General features: G+C 38.3%; 1 protein-coding gene across 3 annotated transcripts in view; it reads right to left on the bottom strand.

Moving 5' to 3' along the window:
* Positions 1 to 25,803, bottom strand: part of LOC131857168 (protein GID8 homolog) — a 137,863-nt gene that overhangs the window by 93,570 nt on the left and 18,490 nt on the right. For 2 of the 3 annotated variants that reach the window (XM_059209347.1, XM_059209345.1), the window contains exons 2-3: positions 23,128 to 23,293; positions 22,721 to 22,827 (exon numbers count right to left, since the gene is read on the bottom strand). In XM_059209347.1, coding sequence (XP_059065330.1) covers positions 22,721 to 22,827; positions 23,128 to 23,212 — 192 coding nt within the window. In that variant the 5' untranslated portion in view covers positions 23,213 to 23,293. The remainder of the gene's footprint in view (positions 1 to 22,720; positions 22,828 to 23,127; positions 23,294 to 25,803) is intronic. The other variant, XM_059209346.1, reaches the window with a different exon arrangement.

Here is a 25,803-nt window from a genome sequence, read left to right as displayed (position 1 = left end):
TTGGAACCTTGGGGATGGGAGGAGAATAATATTTTGGGAAGATAGATGGATCCTAGATAAACCTTTGGAGGAAATTCCAATCCTTAAAGATTGGAAAGACCGGTTCAAAAGAAGGTATGGTGAAAAGGTCAGAGATTACTGGATAAATGGGAACTGGATTGATTTTAGCCAGCAGTGTCCGAGGCTCAAGTTCCTTCAGATTGCTCTCTCTACTAAAATCCCTAGAGACAACAAAGATGACAGATTGATATGGAGGGAAACCCTGGATGGGAATTATTCTGTTTCCTCTGCTGTGGCTATTCACAATGACCCGGTGGAAGAAATTCTCATCTAGGCTAAAGTTTGGAACAAGAAGTTAGTTCCAAAGGTCAATATCTTCTTCTGGATTTTCATCCAAAATAAGGTATTAACCCTAGACAATCTTCATAAAAGAGGTATTATTTTTCCTAATAGCTGCTCTCTTTGTTGCAAGGAAGAAGAGATGGCTTGCCACATTCTCAACCAATGCACTTTTAGCCAGGATATCTAGAAAATCATCCTAACTAGGTGGAACCTAAGCTGGGTTTTCCCAAACTCCCTTGGGGACTCTTGGCAGCAATGGCATTGCCCTAATTCTAATCCTAAAATTGTGAAGACTTGGAGACTTACTCTGTCGATTGTTATCTGGAATATCTGGAAAGAGCGCAACAACAAGATTTTTAGGGATAAAAGGGCTATTCCTGAAGTGGTTGCAGATAAAATCTTTAGGAGTATTTTTGAATGCCTCTATTGCACTGATCAGGGACCTGCTGCTAAAGATGATTTTAAAGACAAGTGGAACCTTTCTACCACTACTTCTAGCAAGGAGACTAGAAGAGAAGGTCTGGTCTGGTGCTTTCCTCCTCAAGGATGGATTAAGGCTAACTTTGATGGGGCTTCTAAAGGGAATCCGAGTAAAGTTGGATACGGGGGCATTGTTAGAAATTTTGTTGGAAGTTGTCTTAAGGCGGTGGCTGGACCTCTGGGGAATCAAACTAGCCATTTTGCAGAAGCCTCTGCCGCCCTGAACACCTTAATTATAGCTAAAAATCTAAATTATGATAAATTATGGCTTGAGGGAGATTCACTTAATATCATTAAGTGTTTAAAGGGGGAATCGGAGCCTTCTTGGTCTATTGAAAATATCATCATGAAAGCTAGGGAGATCATTGCAAGTTTCAAAGAAATTATTATTCAACATGCTTTCAGAGAACAAAATAGTGTTGCGGATTGTTTAGCGAATTCTGAGGTTAACTCTGATTCCCAAATGATTTGGCACGAGGAGGATCTCAATTTAAACATTAAAGAGTTCCTTAGAAAGGACCGTTATATGGGGAGAGAAGGACAATTTAATTATGACAAGTAAAAAGCATCATTTATGCCTTGCTGGAAAGGCCATCATTACTTGGCATTGCGGCAGATCTTCAACAACCTTTAATAATCTGACGCACGCTTTGTGGGTTACTCAGTTCAAAAACTTGAGCAACATCGGGAAAGAAGGTTTTAATTTGCAAAGAAACAGAGCAAATAGCCCGTATACGAAGACGCAAGGAGACCTAAGGCGGGAAGAACCAGACAATACATCGACTTGGAAAGCGATGCCAAAAGTCTGGGCGAAATTGGAGAAGGGCTCTCTCACCAGCTTCATGGAGAAGCTCGTGGACTATGACAAAGGTAGGGTTAACCTAGCTATTTCTAAGATTTCTGAAAACTGGTCTACTAGCTCTTTTAAAATTTATGGAGTTAAGTTTAAGCTAGACATTGGGCTCATATCCACTGTGACCAGCATGCCCCACACTGGGCTTAATTTCTTTCAAGACCTTAAAGTCTCCAACAACACGGTCAATTTGTTCCCGCGAAAAGAGAAAGAGGGTTAAAATCGGCAAAGCCACTGGGGGCTACTACGAAGCTGCAAACATCAAGAAGCTGTGGGGTTGGGTTCTGAATGCAATTATGGAATACATCACGGTTGAAGGTCGTTTCTCCAGGGCCCACACCTACCACTTCGTGCTCTTAAACCATTTCAAACACGACAAAAAGGTTTCCCTGCCCTACTACCTTTTTTGGTCCCTCTCCAGGTCCCTCAATAAACACAGGAATAACCCTTCCAGCCCGATTCTCCATTGCGGGCTTCTGTTGCTCATCTATGAGCATTGCAAAACCCTCGCCTTGCTGGAAAATAAGAGGATTTCCGTCTCTCCGGGCAAGAGAAAGATGGAAGAGGTAGAAACCAGCAAGGAGAAGGCATCCTCCAGCAAAAAAAAGAAAAGTGTTCCTGAGTTGGAAACAAAGGAAATAGTTAAGGAAAGCAGCGGAATGGAGATGGACGACTCCAACGATGAAGATAGCTGGAAAGACGAGGAGCTAGGTAACGAGGAAGAAAGTGGGGATAATGAGCCTCGTCATGAAAGCCCTATCCTCAGCGATTGCCCTAGTAAGGACAATAGCCATCTGATGGAAGAAGTGGATCTCAAGGATAACAAGGAAACCGAAGTGAATTCCAAGAAGGAAACGAACAAAGATTCTAAGAAGGACCTGACTAAGGACAAGGATAGCGAGGATAAGGAATGTGCTGGTAAAGGGCTTATCCTGGATAACCTCAAGAAACACTTTGAGGTAAGAATGGATTACGATAGATGGACCTATGAGATCCTGAAAAACCTGGAAAAAAAGGGAATAAACTCGGATGAGAAGAGGGAGGATGAAAACAGAGAGCAGATTAAATGGAAGCAGGAAATGGAGAATAAGGTAAAATCGTTGGAAGAGGGAAAAGAAGCGATGAAAAATCTGATGGGTGTTATCCCAAGTATCCTCTCTGTCGTCACTAAAAACCTGGAGGACATCGCCAAGGTCTTTGATCATACCTGCACTCCGAATCCGGTAGTGGATCTTGACCTGGATGATGAGACCATCCAGACTGGAAGCAGTGATGCTACTCTGGTGGGCGGTACTACGAAGAGAACCAAGGCCAGTGTCAAGAAAGTTGTGGCTGCTTCCGCAAAGGATCCCCCTAACCTCAAAGACAACATTAAAGAGTTGCACGAAATTAGCAACACCCTGGCAAAATCCCTGGAAAAAATCTGAATTCTAGAAGGCCTATTGGCTTAATGGGGCTTTTTTGGGTTTTCTCTGGTTTTTCGATGGTTTTTTGTGGTTCTGTTCTTTTCTGTTTCTCGTCACTTTTGTTGTTTATGCTGTTTAAGTTCTGATTGTAAAGGGTTTCAAGGCCCCTTCAAAATCTGCTTTTTCCTTAATCAAAAACAATCATTCCACCCATCCACATATGTTTTATGTTGCTTTCTATGTTTACAAGACAAAAGGTGATTATATTAGACCAATTCGAATTTTATCTCTAAGAGAATTCTTCCAGGCATTTATCACAAAGAGTGACCAAACTACCTTTGTCCTTCCTGTCAATACTCCTTATTCACCCAACCTGCAAGATAACTATCCTTCTTAGCTATTCTTGTAGACTCAGCTTTAAATAACCCTCATAATCATGATCCATGCTCAATTCCCATCCAAAATCCCAACCCCAATCTCAATGGCAATACTAATGAGCGCCAAATCCAATGCATGTTCCGAAAGACAACCTCAAGTTGTCCTAGCTAATACAAATGCTATCATTCTGCAAGTTGACAGGGCCCTAGACACTTGAGCCAAAGAAGAAATTGCATGATTATTTCATTAAAGACTTGGCCAACTGTCTGCACTAGAAAAATCTCCAAACTAAATCTGACAATATTGAACCAATATCCACATCTGAAAAGAAAAAGCACTAACTAGAAGATACAATACAGTTGGCTATTAAGTGGCAAGCCATGGCCTCCAATCCTATGGAAAAACACTCTCAACATGGAGAAGGCCCATACAGTGTAATATCCCTTTCCTTTTTGCCCCTTTTTTTAATTTGACTTGTCTGACATTTTGTCAAACACTGCGCATGTATCTATCTTGAAGTCTGATTTTCTAAGTTTTGATTGTGTTTGATGTATGTTTACAATGCCAAACATAGAAGAACATACAAAATTGATAACAGAGAGTGCATAAACCAAAACAACAATTTCTCACTATCAACTTCACTTTATTATCATCATATTAGATCTGAGTACACGCTCGCACACACCCCTGTTTCAGGGGACCCCCGAGTTTTTTTTTTTGCAATCTGCCGAAAGGAGAAGAGGAAGATTAAGCATGCAATATAGGCTTTAAGCTAAAATCTGTCAAAAATCCAAACCGCCTTCCAAGCCCAAACGGTGAAAGATAGTTTGAAGGGAAAATCGCCTCACAAGCCAAAATTGGTAATCCAAACAAATCAAAACGCGAAGTTCAAAATCACAAGTTCGCCGTATGCCTCCCTAATTCCAAATCGTGCAATTTTAACCTTTTACCCGGAATCCTACGTCGACACCGGAGGAGGAATTTTGGGCGTTTGCTCTGAAAGGCAAACATTGTCTTCCTATCGGGCTCTCAAAAGCCAATGAAATGACAAAAAATCACCTAAGCTCACAATTCACCTTTTCAGGCCGAAAAAGGGCTCAGCTCACCAAAATCGGTTTAGGAGCCAAAATAGCGAAAATGGTTATAGCTCTCAAAACAGTCTTATGAGCCGAAATACTAGGTAAGACTCACAAAATGTTCTTTTGGCCCGAAAATGAAGGAGCAAACTTAAACTTGCAAAATGAGTTGATAAGCCGAAAGTGGTGTTAAAATCGTGCAATTTCACCTCACAAGCCGAAAACTTCAACAGGTTCAAATCGCCCTTTAGGCCGAATTCACAAAACGGCCATTCAACCCAAAAACCCAACTTGCAAAAAGGCTCAATCGGCCGAAAGTGAGGTGGAAAGACGAAATCGCGCAGTAGGAGGAGAAGATGGGCGAAAACTTAGAAGAGTCTAAATTGCACAAGTCCACCGAATGCCCTTCCATCCCAAAATTCCAAAGCGTAAATTCGCACGGAGTACCAAGCAGCTTGAAAATTGCATCATATAAACTTTAAACTTATGAACTTCGCAAAAAACCTTAGACCCGAAAATCGCGGGTCAAGGCTTTTTTTTTTGTTATTTGCAAAAACCCTCCTTATGTCGAAAACACGAAATCGCATGGAAGAGGCGTTTTTATAATTTATTTGCAAAAGGCATTCACAAGCCGAAAATCGCGAGAATAGTGAAAAGGCGTTAAAATAAAAAAAAAATTCAAAGGGTCTTTTTGACCCGAAAATGCCAATATGCAAAGGGCATTAAACTTAAAATAAACTTTCCAAAATTGTCCCCAACCCGAAAATCGCCAGAATGATGAAAAACGATAAACTTTAACATTTGCGAAAAGTGGTTTTACCCCAAAAATAGAAAGGGCGTCATTTTTATAAAATCGCAAAGTTTGCATTTTATCATTTTAACCCGAAAATGCAAGACATAAGAAAGGGTGTTTTAACATTTACATTTTGTCTTCCCAGCCCGAAAACGGGCAAGCAACTTGAAACTTTGCAAAGTCTCTTCACCCCAAAAATGGCTAAAGGGTTAAAATCGCCAAAGTCTTCAAATTCGCGAAAACTTAGAAGCCCAAATTCGCACAGGTCATCCGATATGCCGAAGATTCCGATTCTCACAAATCCTCAACTAAGTTGAAATTCTGGGAACTAAAGGTTTAAGTCATGATTTTTTTAAATGGTCATGGTTTCAAAAAATAGCCCATTGAGCCGAAGTTTCCTGAAACAAAGGTAAAACCAAGAAAGAGGAAAAGAGTCTAAGTTCCAAAATCGACTCATAAAGCTGAAGTGCGAGAACACCCGAATTTGTGCCAAAAGATTAAAAGGGCTGAAAAAACCTCTCAAATTGCCCAAACCTCTAGTATTCTCGAAATTCCAGGACTTAGGTGATTAAAGGTGAAATCACGTGAAATTTCACAAGGATGGCGTTAAAATGGAAAGCCAAAATCTCACATTTTAGGTGAAGCGTTCTAGGGAATTTAAAAGATACATCTCACAAAGAGCTTCTCAAAGCCAGACATTGTAATTAAAATTCAATATTTGTTAGATTAAATTATTTAATTTTTCAAATTGATTGATTAAAGTGAAATCAATGGTTTGCAGGTCACAGGACGTCATCGCAAAAAACTAGGAGAAGGCCTGAAAACGCAAATCGAAGAAAGATCGCAATCAAGGGCAGGCGCTGAAAGATGGAAAAGAAAAAGATGCTGGAACAAGCTGCAGGAGCGCGAGAGCAACCGAGCATTGGGAAGTGTGTCGTTGAACAAAGCTTAAGTCCACCAGGACCAAAGACCAAAGAACACTCCGAATGCGGCAAGTTTATGCATTCTCAGGAAAAGTGCACAGCTGGATTGAATTCCAAAAGTTTAGTTTTCGAAAACTGAAACTGTTTTATTGTAAAACTCCCTGTGGGCCACACTCAAATATTTTGAAAGAAAGGGGAAACAAGTCAGTTGTGGACAGTTATGTCCAACTACCAGATAGACTCAAATTAATGTCAAACAGTTGTAGGCAGTTGGCAGGGTTGTTGGATACATGACTAAGAGTTTAATGGGCATGGGTTAAGGCTGCCAGCTTCTGGAAGGCAGATCAGGACCCTTGGATGCAGTTAATCCTGCCCTTCGATTCAAAATTGTAAATTCTATAAAAGGGAGAGGCCTTTCTTTTGTAAAGAGTTAGACTCTGGTTAGAATTTTTAGCAGTTAGAGTTAGAATAGGTTAGATCTTAGCAATAGCATAGAGATGCTGCAGAAATTGTTGTAATAGGCAGCTGAAATCAATATATAGACATTGATTTGGTGTTTATTGTTTTGTTTTAATCCTGTTTGCATGGTTTCTTTCAGCATTTTAGATAGATCTTTATGTTTTGGGTGTGCAGGTATTTGATAGATTCAGGCTCATATCATTGAGGATATACTGATTGTGTATCCTTTTGTATGATTAACCTGAGCCTTTAGTTGTGCTTAGTTCAATTGCAAGTGTCCGTCTGAGCTACGCCAGAATTGGGTGCTTAGCCATGCGTTTGCAGTCTGAAAATATTCCAAGTCCCTTTGAAGATTGCACCGTTCCTGCAAAGTTGTGAGCTATTCTGGCCAAGCAGGGATTGGTTATGTTAAATTCGTCTACCCGCATACCAGTCTTGTTAGTTTTAGATCTCCTATCCCTTCTCTCTTCATTTTATTTCGCAGTCCGAGAATCACAGTAGACCAGCTAGTTGCAAAATCGTAAGTCCCCTTGTGTTTCCAGCAAAACACATCAAACCGCTAAGCTATCCCACAGTCAAGACCTGACAACCAAAACATTGAGGTAATCCCCATTGATCAAATTAACATAGCATTAGGGATTTCCTTATCTCAAGAGAGGATAGGATTCTTAGCATTTCTATTCTGCGTTGGCCGAATGAAGTCGTAGCAATGCGATTTTAGACACATCAACAGTCTGTTACAATAATTTTCAAGCATATAATCCTATAGAAATATGTCAACAACATGCAAATGCTAGGTTGCCGGTTCAGGTTCAAAGAACCGGTACAACAAAATTTTGAAAAGGGGTTTGGGTTCGTTTGGGTTCATTAGTACAAAAATATGTAAATTATATGTATCTATATATATGCAGGCTATAAGCATGAATTAAGATTAGCATGTCACATAGCATCATATAAACAACAAAACCAACATAAACTTGTAATCATAGAATCATGATCATACCATAATAGAATCATATACATCAAGTTTAATATCAATATGATAAAATATTCAAGTATCATTGTTTCAACTTTCAACAATTTAAAGTTCGATCATCAAATGGATTCTCTAATTCATCATCCTCATTCTCCTCATCATCATGACATTGACATTAGACGAATCAATGCCAATGCCAATGCCACTTACACTTGCACTTGCACTTTAAGTTTTCTCGCTATCTGAGTCATCAAATGCAACAAGCTGAGAAGTGAAAGCATCCAAATCAGTATGCTCTTGCTCTATATCCCACATCTTCGTTTCCCCTTGCTTGTAGTCATGTTGCTTATGTGAAATGAGCCAAGTTAATGTTTTAAAACTCACTTTTAGGGTTATATTTTAATTTTTTATGTGGTGGAATTCAAAACAAATCAAGTTTTGCAAAAAAAAAACCATTTTTGGGTTGTCAGACCCTTGGGTTTGACCTAGGTCCTCTTGGGTTCGACCTATTTTGAACCAGGCCTATGAATCACGGACCCTGTCCAAACCATAGGCGGACCGGTCTAGAACCCCAGACCAGTACCAGGGGTCTAGGGGGCCTAACCCGGTAACCTAGTGCAAATGTATTACATAGATGGATCATCAACATACCCAAAGTTCAATGTGTCCTTTAGGCACAATTTGATGACATTAATGGTTGAAGAGAATGTCTTAAACTCCTTATGCAGGTCTAATATTTTATGCCCTTTGTCTGAAGATTATGATAGCTAAAAATAATCCCAAACTCCTCCAAAGATATGTGTCCAACCCTAGGGATAGGGCACTGAAATCCTAGATGCATGATGTGTGAATGAAGTGCCAAGTAGATCATCAAAATCTTGTGGACAGCAAACTGATGTGTCACTATAGCAACACAGTTCATGTCACTATTCACGACATTGTTCACGGCACTGTTCATGCACTATTCACATCACTGTAGCACCCAATAATGTCCAACATGTAGCTCAATGAGTCTGCAATCCAAACTCCTTCACAATATTCAAACCCTAGCAAAATGAATAGCAGAAATAGAAAAGGTACCTTACAACAGCAGTGCCTACATTTCCAAAAATGTGAAACACAAGTGAGATACCTAAATGATATCTCCAACTGACAATGGATTTCCATCCACTGCCTCCAAGCTCAAGGGTTTCCGTCCTCAAACCTGCTGAAAGCCAAAGCTCCCAAAATCTCCAAGAGAAAATAATAAACCAAGCATGCTAAAAATGGACTCTTAAGAGTCTTTTATAACTTTCTTGGGAGAGCTCACACACTTTCTAGCCAATGTGGGATAAATAGATATACTTTTCTTTTTAATATTTAAAGTCTCCAAGTACTTTAGTGAAAGGGAAGTTTTATTTTTTAAATAACTTTTCCCTTTACCTAAGTTCCCACATTAATAAAGTTAAATCTTTAATTTAACTAAATAAATTAATAATCACAAGCGATTATTCAAATCTCCAATCAAAATCAACACTATCATCAACATGATATTATTCATGAGTTCTCTGTCGATCCAAACCTGGCCCAACTAACTTACTACAAATAGTAAGTATTCGAAAAACACACCAAAACACCTCAGAATCGCTTGCAACTGAAACCATCTAGGTCAAATACCCTCAAGATCCCTTAAATGTCTTGGTTAGCCTACAGGACTATGGACAAATAGGCTCAAAAAAACTTAAAAAAATATGTGCTAAAAAGGGGACATACATACAATTTCTTCAAAACTACTGCCAAATCTAAAAATTCAATTTAGAGGACTATTCAGGAAGAAGCCAAAAGCAGTAAGAAAACAGCTCTCAGGGGATCCTTGATTTAACAATGGATTGGAATCTCTCTCTATCCACTACTTTGTCCATCGTTCTATTTTACAGTCATTTCTAATGCTATACTATACAAAAAGAAGCTATACATTTTCATATGCTGCTATCTAAGGTTTTATGCTATTATTTTCCAAGCTCTTAGCTGCATTGTAACACTAGGAGTCTAGGACACTAATTTTTCTAATCTTGGACTGCCTTCCCACCCTCTACTGAGTCTACACCATAACATTTCTATTCTATGGCATCATGGAAAAGCAGATTTTTCCACTTTATCTTAATAAATATTCCTTATTATCCAAAAAATAATCTCATGAGAGATGGGTTCTTGTAAAACATGCTCAAGAAATTTAGCTCAAGCAAAGAGAATTGATATTGACAAACAATTAATTCCCCAAAACATGATATATTTTTTTTGTCCATTATTTAAAGCAAATGATTTGAGAAAACTGTAGAAGACATGATAACAATTGTTTCCTCTTGGAGGTTTCGTAATAGAACTTTCCAAGAGAAGAGATGATCATAGAGGATGCTTATATAAAAAATTCCAAGAGTAAGAACAACCAAATGCTGTCCCTTCCTTTGCTCTTCCTCCACATTCATGGTAGAATGCAACTATTCTTTCTCAACTCCACCTCAGTGTCTTGCAGTTATGAAGGAGCATTTCTACTTTCTCTCTCCTAGCTTTTGCTTGCATGGTAGTGGAATAGTGTAAGACCATCCTTTCTCTACCTTCTCTTTATATTTGGGGAGTGCAACCTCAAGTTGTGGAAAAAAAAAATTGAACCAAGCATGAAAGGTATTAATTATCCCTCCTCTATCCACGTGTTAATTTTGTGCCAATAGAAAAAGGGTCAAATGTAACTCCCCTACCTTAAATTGTCCTTCATCTTGTGACCAACTTTTAGGGAACTTTTATATCTTCCAACAATTTGGTGAGAAATTTTAATGTGTATATTTTCATTAAAACGCCATCGTTGAGTCTCAAGAAAAAGGTCCCTTGTACCTTCTAAAAAAACTATGAAATGAACAATAAAAGAACACAACAGAAATATTATTGAAGGAAAAATTACCATTCTATTCAACAATGGATGATTACATTATATAGCTTCAAAGAAATATAACAAAATCTTATAATTATGGATCTAGATATGATAGTTAATTGAGACTTATTGACTACTAAATATTTACTTGAAAACTTATATGACTCCTATACCAGCACTTTAGCTAATACATGTTTAATCCAATCACTCTTTAGAGGAATGACAACAGACTAACACGTGGATGTTGGAAGTATAGTTGTCTCCAATACCCTCATGACAGCGAAACATCCACTAAACTATCAAATAAACACACAATTGTCCTTTGAAACCTCAAGCACATCTCTTCCAACTCCCAAATGAAGGCATGTAAAGGAACCTATATTTCCACTAACAACCTTTTTGAATTAGCTTTGATTATCCCAACATCTAATGTTTATTTAAATAGTTGGATAATTTCTTCATTGGCTTCATCAATAATGTCATTAACAAAGTGTATTTGTTCATCACCATCAGTTGCAGTCTTTTTGTTTGCAGCCTTTTTTCTATAATACACAAGCATTGTGTCCTTGCTTTCCATAGTAGGATTTGTCTATATTTTTCCTTGCACCAAAACTCGAACCGTCACTCTTGAAATACACTGCAAGAAGATTCTTCATTGAATTTTCACCACCATTCTTTAAAATGATTTTCTTCTTCAATAAGTGCTATAATCATGCTCCCTATAGTTTGTGTTAGTAGATTCCCTGGTGTAAATGCCATGTTGCTAAACATTGGAATCATGCTTTTGAGTAAAATAGCCTTTGCATCATCTTTATCTACGGCTGCTCCAATACCTTGTGCCATTTTTAAATCAAAGAGTTGTTGCTTCAGTAGCACTTTCGCATTATGCATCTTTGAATGAAAAAATTCTCCAAATGCCTCCCATACTTCTTTTGATGCCTTGGACAAGTCCACTAGATGTCCTTGAGAATCTGATAGGCCCAAACCGAAAGGCTTGGCCTTGGTTTCCCACTTAGGTATGTACGTAATGTTTGCAGTAGGCTTCAACTCTTTCCCTTGGACAATATTCCACAAATCTTTTTCAATTATATGAAGTTGCATCTTGAGCTTCCATGTGCAGAAGTTTTCTCCTAAAAATTTATCCACAACCACAACCTGTACAGAGACATTCTCTAAAAAAAATCTGGAGCAAAGAAACAAGTAGGAACAATAACATCAACACTAGGAAATTTGGTAAATATATTCAGCAACATGGGAGGAGCGGGAGCGGGAGCTCAAAATTCAAATTTCTAGCAAGGCAGAAACCCTGGTTCCAATGGTGAGAGAGGCCAGATCAATGGCGCTGGTCCTATTGACGATAAGGACAAGCCCCCGGACTTCCTAGTTCTTGTTGCTGACTCACAGTCCAATGGTACTCTATTTGCCGTGACAACGGATTCTTCTGGGCATCTGGGGGAAGGGTCCAATGGGGGGCCCATGCCACACTAGTTGACCTCGTGGATAACGGGAGGGAGGGGAAAAAATGGTCTTCCCTTTTTGGAACTAGACCAACTGGTAAATCCTCCCTTCCTCCTGTTAAGAACATTTCTGACCCTTCTGGTGGTAAGTTTGCTATCTCCATCCCTGACCAGGTTCTGGACCATAATATCAACAGTATGTCGAATTCCTTGGTAGGGAAATTTATGGGTCCACGCCCAAACATTGAAGTTGTTAGGGCCTTTGTTAATCAAAAATGGGCCCTTAAAGGAAACGTTGAGGTCTCGGCACTACCCAAAGGTCTTCTGTCTTTCTATTTTTTGGGTGAAGAAGATAAGGTTAAGATCTTGTGCGGGAGTCCCTGGATGGTGGGAAAGATAGCCCTGGTTCTAAGAAAATGGCATCCGAAATTGAACATGAATGATTCTCTTCTGGCGCAGGTTCCAGTTTGGATAAAACTCCCAGGATTGCCTCTTGAGTATTGGGCAGAAAGCATCTTCTCTGGAATAGCAAGTTCTTTTGGTGAGCTGCTCTCTATAGACCCAATCACTGCCTCAAAAAGAAGATTAACCCATGCAAGGTTCTGTGTTGGAGTAGCCCCTGAGGCAGATATGCCGGAACAGATTGATCTAATTTCAAAACTGGGAACTTGGAAGCAACATATAGAATATGAAACTATTCCTTTTGCATGTTTCCACTGTAAAAAGGTAGGTCATTGGGCAAAATCTTGCCCAAAAAAGCAAAAGGCGGAGCCTAATCAGTTAAAACCTCAGATTGAAAGTCAGAATGTGCCAGAGAAACGGGTGTGGCAAGTTAAAAACACAAAAAATAAGGAAGAAAATTCCAATCGCTTTTCTCCTTTGGGGGAACAGAAGGAAGCCTCAAACTCTATCTTCAGTCCCACGGTACAGGAAGCAGATAGAAATGAAACAACTAAAGCTAGTCCCATAAAAACAACTCAGAAAAAGGATTTGAACGATCAGAATGATCCTCCAAATGCGAAAGATGAAGTGGTTGATGACACATATGAAAACAAGGCAATGGAAGCTAGAGACTACCAACCTGAGGAAGGTGAGATCCCAGATCCACAAGTTGAAAGGACAGACTCTTCAGTAGCAATACCTAGTTCTGAAATGCAAGAAGCCCAAAAGTGTGCAATTTTGGGATTGAGTCTTTCAGATTCGGATCAGAACTCAAGAACAGCAAACATTATTTCAACTGAGTCCAGAACTCCTAAATGGGGTAATGAAGATGAAATTTCCAAAATCCTCATCAATCCGGAAGTGGCTCTTGTGTCAGAAACGGAATGGAAGCAACCTAAACACAGGAGTAAGAAAGCAGCAACACCCTCGACATCCCTAATTAGGAAATCCAGCAGAATAGCTCAAGTTGATGTGGGATATGTCTCCTCTTCCCCAGGACAACCCTCTAACGACAAAGTTAGAGATATGGAGGCCAGCAAGAACATAGCAGATGGAACTCAAAAAACTCTCAAGGAGCTGGGAATTGGTAAGTAGCTATGAAGATAATTTCTTGGAACATAAGGGGTCTAAACAATCCCCATAAACATGATATTATTAGGAATATGATAAGAGATAGCAATCCTGACATTTTTCTTATTCAAGAAACCAAAATGAGTAGAGAAAAAGTTGAATCTTTGAAGTTCTTCAAAAATGGTAATATTAGTGGGGGAAGTTCTGAGGGTGCTTCTGGAGGCATTGCAACCATTTGGAATCTCAACACTGTTAAAGGCCAGGTCATTATTTAGGAAAGTAATTTTTCTTGTATTAAATTTGAGCATCTTAAAGATGGCTTTTCACAGGTTCTCACAAACATTTATGCTCCTAATACCTTAAAGGCTAGAAACTCTTTTTGGAAAAGGATTAGACAGGCTAGGGAAAGTTTCAAAAATCTAAGCTGGATGGTTATGGGGGATTTCAATACGCCTTTGAAAGAGGAGGAAAAATTTGGAGGCAGTCCTCCTCAGCTGGAGAGTAGGATGGCCCTTATGGATTTTATTTATTCCTTAGCTCTTAATGATTTGGAGATACAGGGTTGTAATTTCACTTGGACTAATAGAAGAAATGGTAATGACCTTATTCAAGTGCGCCTTGACCGAGCTCTAATTTCTGATGATTGGTACAGCCAATATTTTTGTTCTTTGTCTGCACATATTCGGGTTGGTTCCGATCACTTTCAATGCTGATCTGATCAATAGAAGAAAAAACTATCCCTTTAGATTTGAAAAAATGTGGACTCTTCACCCCAACATTAAAAAATATATTAAAAAATGGTGGAGTATCCAAGTTGAGGGAACGACAATGTTCAAAGTTGTTAAGAAGCTCAAAAGTGTGAAGGACAACATTCGAATCTGGAATAAGAACAGCTTTGGGAATATATTTGAGGCTAAGAGTAAAATTCAGGAAAACCTTAAAGAAATACAGGACCAGATCCAGAAGGATGGTTTCAGTACTGTTTCTATTGCTGAGGAGAATGAGATTCTTAAGAAATACCATGACATTATTGCTAAAGAGGAAATGTTCTGGAAGCAGAGATCGAGATGCATGTGGCTAAAAGAAGGAGACAGGAATACAAAATTCTTCCATATGTCAACCATCAAACATAAAGCAGCCAACAGGATTAACAAGTTAGTTGTGGACAATGGGGAGTTGGTCAAGGAAGATGAAATCAGGAATGAAGCTAAGAGGTATTTCTCGGACCTCCTAACGAGGGATCAAAGTCTGGATGCTGAAGCTCAGTCCTCTTTTCTCCAAAACATTCCTCGTCTCATTGATGCCCAAAGTAATGTATTTCTCTCTTCCATCCCTTCCACCTTAGAAATTAAAAATGCTGTTTTCTCCTTTGATGGAAACAAAGCTCCTGGTCCTAATGGTTTCCCAATGCTCTTTTTTCAAGAGTTTTGGGACATTATCGGGACTGATGTTGCTAATGGGGTTAAGGAATTCTTTGGGGCTAGAAAACTCTTGAAGGAAATCAATGGTACTTTTATTGCTCTCATCCCCAAGACTCAAGGTGCCGACTCTTTGGATAAGTTTAGACCTATTAGCCTCTGCAATTCCTTTTACAAGATCATATCTAAGGTCCTGACTTCTAGACTCTTGTCTATTCTCCCGGCTTTAATTAAACACCAGCAGAATGGGTTTGTTCCTGGAAGACAAATTCTCGATTCCATTATTACTGTTCATGAAAATATTCACTCTCTTGATAAAGCAAAGAAGCAGGGCCTCATCCTTAAGCTCGACGCCTCCAAAGCCTATGATAGGGTTGACTGGTCTCTTCTTCAGAAAGTTCTCTCTTCCTTTGGGTTTGCCCCAAGAGTTGTGGATCTTTTCTCCCAACTTACTACTTCTGCATCCTTTGTTGTTCTTGTCAATGGTTCTCCTTCAACCTTTTTCCAAGCTTCGAGAGGTCTTAGGCAAGGAGACCCTATCTCCCCCATCCTTTTCATTATTTTGGCAGAATGCTTTGGTTGGACCATGGAAAACTTGGTGCAGATAGGATCCTTTAAGGGCATCAAACCTTCTTCTGCTGACCTTATTTGTTCACACCTGCAGTTTGTTGATGATACAATAATTATGGGGGAATCAAGCATCTCAGAAGCTAAAGTTCTGAAGAGTACTTTGTGTAAATATGCTTCTGCTACGGGGCAGCTTATTAACTGGGCCAAAAGTGATGTCTTTTTCATTAATACCCCGGAGAGAAGACAACAAAGGATCAATAAAATTCTGGAGTGTAAGATTGCTGACCTTCCTGCTACATACCTTGGTCTCCCTATGGGGTTGGCCCCTCCTGACTCCTATTGGAGTTCGCTGGTAGATAAATTTCACAAAAAACTTGCATGTTGGAAAGGGACTCTCTTAAGTCAAGTTGGTAAGCTCCTTCTCCTTAAGGCTACTCTCCAAAGTATCCCCATTTATGCTCTGAGCTTATTTAGAATTCCAATCAAGTATGCTGAAGCTATTGAGAAAATTCAAAGAAGATTCCTATGGTCTAGGGTTGAGGAAAAGCAAAGAATGCCCTTGGTGGCATGGGATCAGGTCTGCAAGCCAAAAAGCAAAGGTGGTCTGGGGCTCAGGAGGATTCACACTTTAAATGAAGCTCTCTTGTCTAAACAAGCTTGGAGATGGTTTCACTCTGATTCTGAATGGTGCAAAATTTGGAGAAGTAAGTATTCTCTTCTGTCATCTTCTCTTTCTTCTTTTCTTAATTCGGATATCAGCATAAATGGATCACATATCTGGAACCATGTTTCTAAATGTAAAGATGTGATTGCTAAAGGGGTGACATGGAAACTTGGAAATGGCAAAAAAGTTAGATTCTAGGAGGATCCTTGGCTTTTTGACAAACCCCTTATGGATTTCTATGAGTGGGCTTCCCATGCCCCCTCCTGTATTGGCTCTTTTGGTACCTTAGTGGCAGATTACTGGAATGGGAACAACTGGCAGAACATTTATAGTATTCATCCCAGTCTCTCTAAGCTCAAAACCCAATTGTCTGCTATTTGGCTGAATAAGGAAAAGGATTCCCTGATCTGGAAATATAACCCCAAAGGTATTTTTACTGTATCTTCTATGTATTGTATCCTCTCCCCCTCCCCTCCTATGAATCCCTTCTGGTCTAAAGCTTGGTTAAAAGGTCTCACTCCCAAAATCAATTTGTTCTTCTGGACTATTCTCCAGAATAAGATCCTTACTGTTGACAACCTAAAATGCAGAGGTTTTGCCCTTCCAAACAGGTGTGTGCTATGCTTTCAAGAGGAAGAGTCAGTGGACCATCTTGCCCTCCACTATTCTTTCTCAACCTCTGTTTGGGAAAGCTTCCTCAAGAGCTTTAGTCTAGCTTGGGTGTTTCCCAGTAACATCAGAGATTTGTTCTCCTCCTGGCAAATTCATTGGACCAACTCTTTTCTGAGATGTATGTGGCAGCTCTCTCTTCCACACATTTTGTGGGGTCTTTGGAAGGAAAGAAACAACCGAATATTCAGGGATGTATCCTTAAATCAAGACATTGTTTTTCAGAAAATTCAGAGGGCTATTCAGGAAAATATGGCAACTATGGAGGTCTCTTGTTACTCTAACAACTCCTTGGAGTCAAATATCTTAAGAGCTTGGAATATGAAGATCACTGATGGTCATAATATCAGTTATAATAAAAGGCTTGAAGTTAAATGGCGAACCCCTCCCCAAGGTTGGCTCAAAATCAATTTTGATGGAGCAGCCAAAGGAAACCCAGGTCCCTCAGGCTGTGGAGCTATTCTTAGAGACGACAGAGGCATTTGCAAAGGTATGATTGTTGTCCCTATTGGCATTCAAACCAATCATAAAGCGGAAGCTATGGCAGCCCTTCAAGGCATTATTCTATCCAAAAAATGGAACTGTCCCTATCTCTGGATAGAAGGGGATTCCAATAATATAATTAAGTGTCTCAATGGGACATCAAAGCCCTCTTGGTCGATTCACAATATAATTTTTTCTGCCATTGATATCATTAGAACCTTCAAAAAATGCCACATATCCCATATTTATCGGGAGGCCAACTGTTCTGCTGATTGGGCTGCAAACGTGGCAATTAAGAAAGAGACGATTACCACGTGGACAGGTGAGAGCGGTCTCCCCGAAGATGTCAAACAAATCATAATTAATGAAAGATATAGAAGTACCCCAAAGACTCTTGATTGACAGGGCAATTATGATAAGTACTGAAGTAAGCACTTCTAGTTACTTCTATAATGAGGGAATTACTCATTATAATATCAAAGCCAGCAGAACGTGTGTTATAACCCATCAAATCATAATTGCTACGCACGCTTTCTGGGTTTATGTTTTAACTTCGAAAAGCTTTCTGTTTCACCAGTTTTGTAATCTAAACTTGACAGTGAGAAACGACACCATGGGCGGAAACAAGAGAAGGTATGAGCCAAGCAGTTGCAAGGAGTGGAAACAGAAAGAAGAGGTGTGGGAAATTTTGCAGAAGGGTGGTCTTTCGAGCTTCATTGAGAGACTCCATGGTCGGGATGGAAAGATAACTAGCTTCTTCTGCAAAAATTGGAAGAAGGGCATGCTTAAAATGGGCGACCAGCTGGTGGAAATTGACGAAGACTTAATAGCTAAAGCCACGGGGCTCAAAAGGGAGGGCTGCAACTTCTACAGAGACACGAAGGTCAGCAGGGAAGCCATTGAAAGGTACCCGGTCACAGAGAAAGAGAAGAAAAGACTAGTAAAGTTGAGTAAAACCTATTACCCGCCTAGGGCTTTTGCAAAACTCTGGCAGGAAATTCTCTTTGTTTTAATGAGATATATAACGCTAGATGGTAGGTTTACGAAAGTGTATGGGTATCATTTTGTCCTCTTAAATCATTTTAGGCATAATGATAAGGTGAATTTCCCTTACTTCTTACTCTGTTCTATGAATGCCTCCCTAAAAGCCTATAAAGAAAATCCTCGAGGTGATACTGCAATGCACCAGGGACTTATGGTCCTCATTTATGACCATTTAAAGGCCAATAAAATCAACCAAATGCAGCTCTCTGTGGATTCGGAAGACAATTTGTCAGACTCTGATTTCTCGGAGGAGGAGGATCAGACAATGATTCCTTGACTGATAATGAGGAAAGCTCTGATGACTCAGAGTATGAGAGTAGTAAGAAGAGGAAATCAAGACCCTCTTCTTCTAAGAGCAAAAAATCCCAAAGCAAACCCTTGATTAGTATTTCTTCGGAAGAAGAGTACTCTGATGTCCCTAAGGAGAAGAAGAACCCTAAGGGGGTGCTGAAGGAAAAAAGTAAGAACCAAGCCCAACCCAGGAAGAAGCAAAAGAAAACAGAGGAGACTGGCAAAGAACTGGAGGAGGCCGGCAAGGAACCGGAAGAGGACAAGCAAACAAGGGCCCTGGAAGCTGAACAAAACCTGGATATGGAGACTATGGAAGAGACTCTCAGGGCCGCCGATACTATTTCTGCCCTCCATATTTCTAAAGATGAACAGACAACCCCTGGAAAAGTGACTCCCTCTCTTGGTCCACCTCCCGAGGCCTTGAAGGGTTTTATGAAAACCATAGAATGGCTTATTGATGGGAATAAGAAAACTACGGATGAGTACAAAAAACTCTGCAACAGAGTCCTAATACTGGAGACTATTAACATTGGAGAGGGGAACACTATGGCCGATTATATCGAAGATCTGAAGAACACAATTGCTATAGCGGAAGACATCAGAGATGCCTTTAATCTCCGGTTTGAGAAAATTGAAAAGGAGATACAGGATAGAAAGACCCTGGAGGAAACTAGTGAAAAAACGCTCTCGGACACAGTTGCCAAAGTGGACAAGATAGAGGAGTGCCTCAAGAACATTGCGGAGCAGAGCCTCAGCATTCTGAAAATCTCAGCCAACAACACCCATACCCTCATCAGCAAGCTTGATGACAAAAAGGAAACCCAGGAAATTGACCTGGATGCAGAAGGAACAGGGGAAGCCCAAGGTCCCAGAACCCGCACCCGTGGAAAGAGGAAGGAAAAGAAAGTGAATAAGGACCTGGAGGAGCTAAAAGCAGTTGGGGCGACCTATGATGAGCTGGTGACTAAGGCAGAGGATCTGCTAAAGAAAATTACTATGTAGTGTCTCTTTGGGTTCTTTGCTGTTTTTTGTTGTTTAGCTGTTTTTTCTGTTCGCTGGTCTTTTGGCTAGTTGCTCTGTTTGTGGACTCTATTTTCTCAGCTTTCTTTATAACTATGTTGTAATGGTTTCGGGTCCTTAAAACCTGTTTTTCAATCAATCAGAACACTAGGAAATTTGGTCCTATTCTAAATAGAAATACAAACTTAATAGAATCTTATGGGATCCATCCCCTGTATAATAGGAGGTCAGAGTTGAGTAGGCTCTGGTATCATGATTAAACTATGAAAATTAACAGCAAAAGAAATGCAGCAGAAATATTGTTCAAGAGAAAATCATTGATTTATTCAACAAAGGATGATTACATTACATAGCTTCAAAGAAGCAAGACAAACTCTCATAACTATGGATATAAATATGATAGCAAGCTGAAATTTATTGACAACTGACTATTTAATTGGAGGCACCTCTACAAATCTTATGCCAACACGATAGCTAACATGTTTAATTCAATCTCTTTTTAAATTAATGACATCATACTAGAACATGTGGGTGTTGGATGTAAAATTATCTCCAACATCTCCCTAGAGACTAAATTGGAGAACACTGAGAGTTGGAAGCTAAGAAATGGCCTTTAACATGCATGATTTGTTGGTCAACCAAGGATGCTTCTACATTAGACCACATGAATATCTTCTACAATGAAAAATATAAATGCAATTTCCATTACAATGTGCCTTATTGATCTTAGAAAATTCTTGTGGATGTTTGTGTTCCCTGTAAGAGTTATATTGTTGTTACAAAGTATTCTTTATAACATTACTCATGTTTTATCTACTTTCTAGTCTAACTTCCACCATTATTTGTACATGGAATATAAATCCCATTTCAAAATTTCACTATAGCATAGTTACAATTGTTGCATGACTTCACTTGTCCTCGTCTTCTATTGTATTATATTGTGTAGATGCTTTCTTTAGTTTGTTGTTAGGTAGTAGGATTGAATAATTTTTCAATGATCTTTCCTTGATCCAAGGCCCCAAGGATGACCCGAGGGTCAATACACTCACAAATCAAATGTGTTATGAATGGAAGCAAATGAAAGAATGGTGGATTGCAATAATCAACAGGTTTAGAGAGAAAAATCAATTGAACAAACACTTAAATTGTAACTCAAAGTTGGATCATGCAAAGTTTGTGTCCAAATGCTTCAGAGATTGGATGTATGCTGCAAGATGTCTATGCCAATCTTGTCATCTAAAAGGTTGGATGTATGTTGCTAGATGTCTATGTCTATGTCAATGCCCATGAATCCATGCCTACTCAAAGAATGCATAGAATACATTAATATACAAATGTGGAAAGGGAAGTGACAATTGATCTGTTTTAAGAAACACAACTGATCTCATTTTGATGGTTCATATCCTTTGTTCTGTCCTTTTTTTTTCCAAAGCATTGCGAAACAACTACACAACATCATTGAAATTGTTGGAGTTGTACAACGTAGAATGAGAGGGGTTCAGAGTACATGGTTTGATCTCATGTAATTGGGAATGTCTTGAAGCTTGTGGGGAAGATGGCATGTGGCACAAACCATCAAAGTTGTACAACAAAATAAACAGTGTCAAATTCTCTGATTCATATGCCCCCTTCTTGAAAATCAGTAGTTCCCATTACAATAACGTGCATAAGATGTTGAAATTTTTTGGCATCTTGAATATATGTGAACAATTGTAATTAGGAAGGAACTTCCCCTGCTCTAAAATTCTGGTAGATTTATTCCTTCCACATTCGGCCCTAGTACCAGTGACTTGATTGGCTTTGGCTAGCATCTTCTAATCCACATTGATTTCTGATGCAGATGTCTCGTATGATTACCACAAGGTTTTCGTGAAAGATAGCTTATGGAGCTAGTAGGAGGCTTCTCCCACCTATAAGACACCCACATCATAAATCATTAAAAACACATATGGAACAAGGGATGCAACTTTGTTGACATGGTACGTCAAAAATGAAAAAATGCATCCCTCTAAGAAAATTTGATTGAGAGCCTCATGTTTCCAACAAATACCCAAGCAGCTCTTGGATGTTATGAGAGAAATCTCTCAAAGATTGTTACAGAACCCAATCAAACACTCTAGAAGTCAAATACAAGAGTGATGAGATTTGTGCATGGTATTCTATAGTTTGGACAAGAGTACAAAAAGAATGACAACATTTACTTTACTAAATACTCAGATGCAGATTGGGCAGGCTCCTTTCATGATCAATGGTGGTATATATGAGTATGTTTTCTAAGTTGGGATCAAGCAATCTATTAGGTGAGACAGCAGACTTGCAATTTCTTCCACTAAAATAGGGTATGAAGCAACATAACAAACCGTATGCAAAGCAATTTTGGCTTCATGCAATCTTGAGCAATATAGATGTGCCCTCTGATCTACCAACAAAATTGTTTTGTAAAAATCTAAGTGTTTTGAAGATTGTGAACAATATATTATTCATGAGTGATCTAAACACATCAAGGTTCATTGTCACTTCATCAAAGAGAAGTCCTGTATAATGAGAAAGAGATGCAATACATTCCCACTCGGGATTAATATGCAAACAATTTTTCAAAGTCATTGTCTTAGATAAAATTCGAATAGTTAGAAAGTGGACTGTTTGTAAAAGACTGATTACAAATTAGATACTCAATGGCTATTAGAAATGGTTATAAATATTTAATAATTAGTTAACTATTGCTTAGTTGATAGTTTATTAAAAGCAGTTAGGGTATGGATAATTGCTGTAACAAACCCACTTATTTTTGGATTGTATTCTTAACCCCTCACTTAAATAGAATGAAGATAATTATCTTTCTCATCTTTTGTATGATGTTTTATGCAGGTCCATCACATTTTGGTAGGAAATTAGTAGAGAAAAAAGCAAAAAAAGTTGGAAGGTTCGTAAAAGACAAATGAAATAAGATGATTTATTTGCAAATATGTGAGAGACTGTCAAAACTATGTACGAAACAAACCTTAGGATTGAAAGCCTTTATTTTCTCAATAGCATGTTCAATATCCCCATCCTCAATGGCTTGTCTTGTAGCATCTCGTTCCATTATCGTCTGAAAATCTATGTCTGCTGTGGAAAGCTAAGAATAACGTGCACAAGTGTGATCATATGTAAATCAATTCAAAGAAAAAGGTGGGAAGTAACCAGGAAGAAGTCCAAGACTTCTATGGAGAATGTACTTTATGAATGTTCCATTTCAACATGCACAAATATGACCAAATATTTCAATTGAAGCAATCAATGAATGCTAAAGGGAATTAAGGACTCAAAGCGACTTAGAACCTTTATGATTCCATACCCCATTCACAATCTTTAAAAATCCTGATGCTAAACAAATGCCAAAAAAATCAGTGTGATAAAAGTGGATACGATTTGTGCCTGATTCCATTCTAAACTTATCGGCCACTTCAGCAAAGCCTTCTGTAACAAAGTAATTCATGATGATCTTATTCATGTCTTCTTTTCTAATAAGAGTAGCATGAAGATCCTGCTTCCATAAATCATACCGGTGCTTGGCACTGTTTAGATCATCATTCTGAAATACATAGCAGCAATTTCATACCAAAATTATCCACTCATACCTTTATAAGATATCAAAGATAGTTAAATAAAGTCCTAACCAGAAAATCCATAGAGGAAAATCATCTATGCAGGCCATCCTAATTTTTTTCTAAATAATTGGATGAATGTTAAAGTATCTATAGTGCAGAATTGGAACATAAGTCTCAGTAGACTACGCAATAAGGAAAAAGAAATATTGACAATTCCAAGAACCCACACTAAACACCCCATTGAATAAATAAAAATATTTACTGCTAACAATAAAAAATCATTAATATTGCACAGAAAGGGGAAAATCGGACTATGCAGTTCATTTATGGCCATATGTACAAACAGTTTTAGCATAAAAAAGAAACCTTAATAGATTTGAGCCAAAAAGTTTCAATTAATACATTAACATAATTTGAACCCTATGAATGTTTACTGCACTAACAACAGTTGAATAAAGGTTGCCATAACAACTTAGGTAATGTTTCTATGCAAGTTAGCTTTTTGTAGCTAGTAGGAAACTTCTCCCAAACATGAGACACCTGCATCATACAGTAATGGAAGTTAATCCAAGAACTGTAGAACACTGATAAATAATGAATATATATGACTGCAAATTGCTTTGCAATAGCTTTTCAGTGATACATAACAAGCTATGTTGAAAGAACTTGAATTTTTTATAATATATTCTAACAAAAATGAACTTATAGAGAAAATCATAGAATGAGAACTTAACCAATAAATGTGCATATACCGTGCCTATGTTTTCTCAAACTATTAGGAAGTAGTGCCTTCTTAGGTTGTCTTATAACCTGCCACTGAACCTCAGCCTGTTGACCCATTTGATCCTACCTGATTTGCACCCAAATGGTGCTGGTCTAGCCAACTCAAGTGTGGAATGCAATATGGGAATGATTTAATATAGATATTCCTAAATACATTACATTTTGAAAAGAAAATCGTTTGGAAAAGACTCTGTTTGTTTTCTTTACATTAAATTTTAAAAGGAAGAGCTTCTGGTTAAAAGTTGTGTTAGTTTTGTTTACATTACACTTGTTCATTGAAAAATTTTGGACACCTAGGAAGATGTGCAAAATTGTGGTTTCAACCACAACGTGTGAGTTTAAAACTCTCCTAATTTAATGGAAGGCTACCCCTTTTCTACTATTGCTAACTAAACACTAATCTAACTTGGGTGGGACAACATCATTTTCTCTTTTTTCAGAAAAGATGATATTCTTTTCTCTTTTTTCAGAAAAGAAACTGCAATCAGAGTAACAAATACAAAAACTTAAGAAAACTACAACTACAAAGATGCTTATATAAAGAGAAGCCAAGTTTCCATAAAAGCGCAAAGTCCTCCGTCACTTCCCCAAGATAGGAATATAGAAGCAAAGCTCAAAGTCTTCACTTTTCTACTGTTCTATCTACCTTCAAAAATGATTAGTATGATAACAACGTACAACATATAACAGCTCAAATTATGTTAGTATAATGCACTCTTGACTCCTATTTAATAAGAACAAGTACAAGCACAAAGTCTTACAGCCTCTTCCTATCTTGACACTTAACTATATTGATTTAACCCTCAATATTTGCAATACAAATTCTACAAGTAATCAAACTAAAGCTCCTTTTAACATTCTCACCAAAATCTCAAATATATGTAGAAAAATATACCACTATGACATAAGAACGCAATGGATATAAGAGCAAGAATTCAACACAAAGTTTGAAACTCAAATGCCTTCTTGATATTACTTGAGAAACCAATTTACAAGTATTAAGCACAAAGACTTTATGACTATAAATTTCTGTAGAGTTTTCTTGCTAGCTAAAAAGATAGAATTACAAAGAGCACCCTCTAATATATATAGGAGAGGAGCCTAGAGCAAAAAGTGGAAGAAGTCTAACTAAGACTTTTTCCACAACTAACTATGACTTATTCCAATTACAGTCCTATTGTCTTTTGACTTGTAATTTGTTTACATGTAATTACAAGTTACAAGAATGCAAGTAATGTGACTACTTGTAATTACAATTTTTGGCATTACATGTAATTTGTCAAAAAAAAATTACAAATGCATCATTGAAACTAATCTAAGTGTACGAGACACAGTTTTATTTACATCATCCTCTGTCTAGGAGGTCTTGATGTTGTTGACATTTAAAGTATTCAAGATCGGTGAAGGTATTTGTCCAAGAACGGCAACTTGCATCATTTGACCATTAATGGTAATGACAGTGACCTCATAAAGATTAACCACTAAACTTGAAGATAACTATCATTCTTTGTTGGCCACTGTGATAGTGAAAGTCACTAATCTTCATTGCCGAGTGTTGCTAAAATGCATTCCTTTGCTACATTACTCCTTCATTTGTCAAGTTCTCTGCTTCATGGTTCTTGCTACTTTGACCCTCTCTGTGCATATGACAGCATACCTTTTTTTTTCATTTAATGTCATCAACAAATGACAGCACTGGCTTTTGCTTACT

The sequence above is a fragment of the Cryptomeria japonica genome, chromosome 7 (genome assembly GCF_030272615.1).
Source record: "Cryptomeria japonica chromosome 7, Sugi_1.0, whole genome shotgun sequence".
Taxonomy (NCBI): Eukaryota; Viridiplantae; Streptophyta; class Pinopsida; order Cupressales; family Cupressaceae; genus Cryptomeria; species Cryptomeria japonica.
Note: the sequence above shows the minus strand (reverse complement) of the source record. Positions and strands in the feature narration are given on the sequence as shown.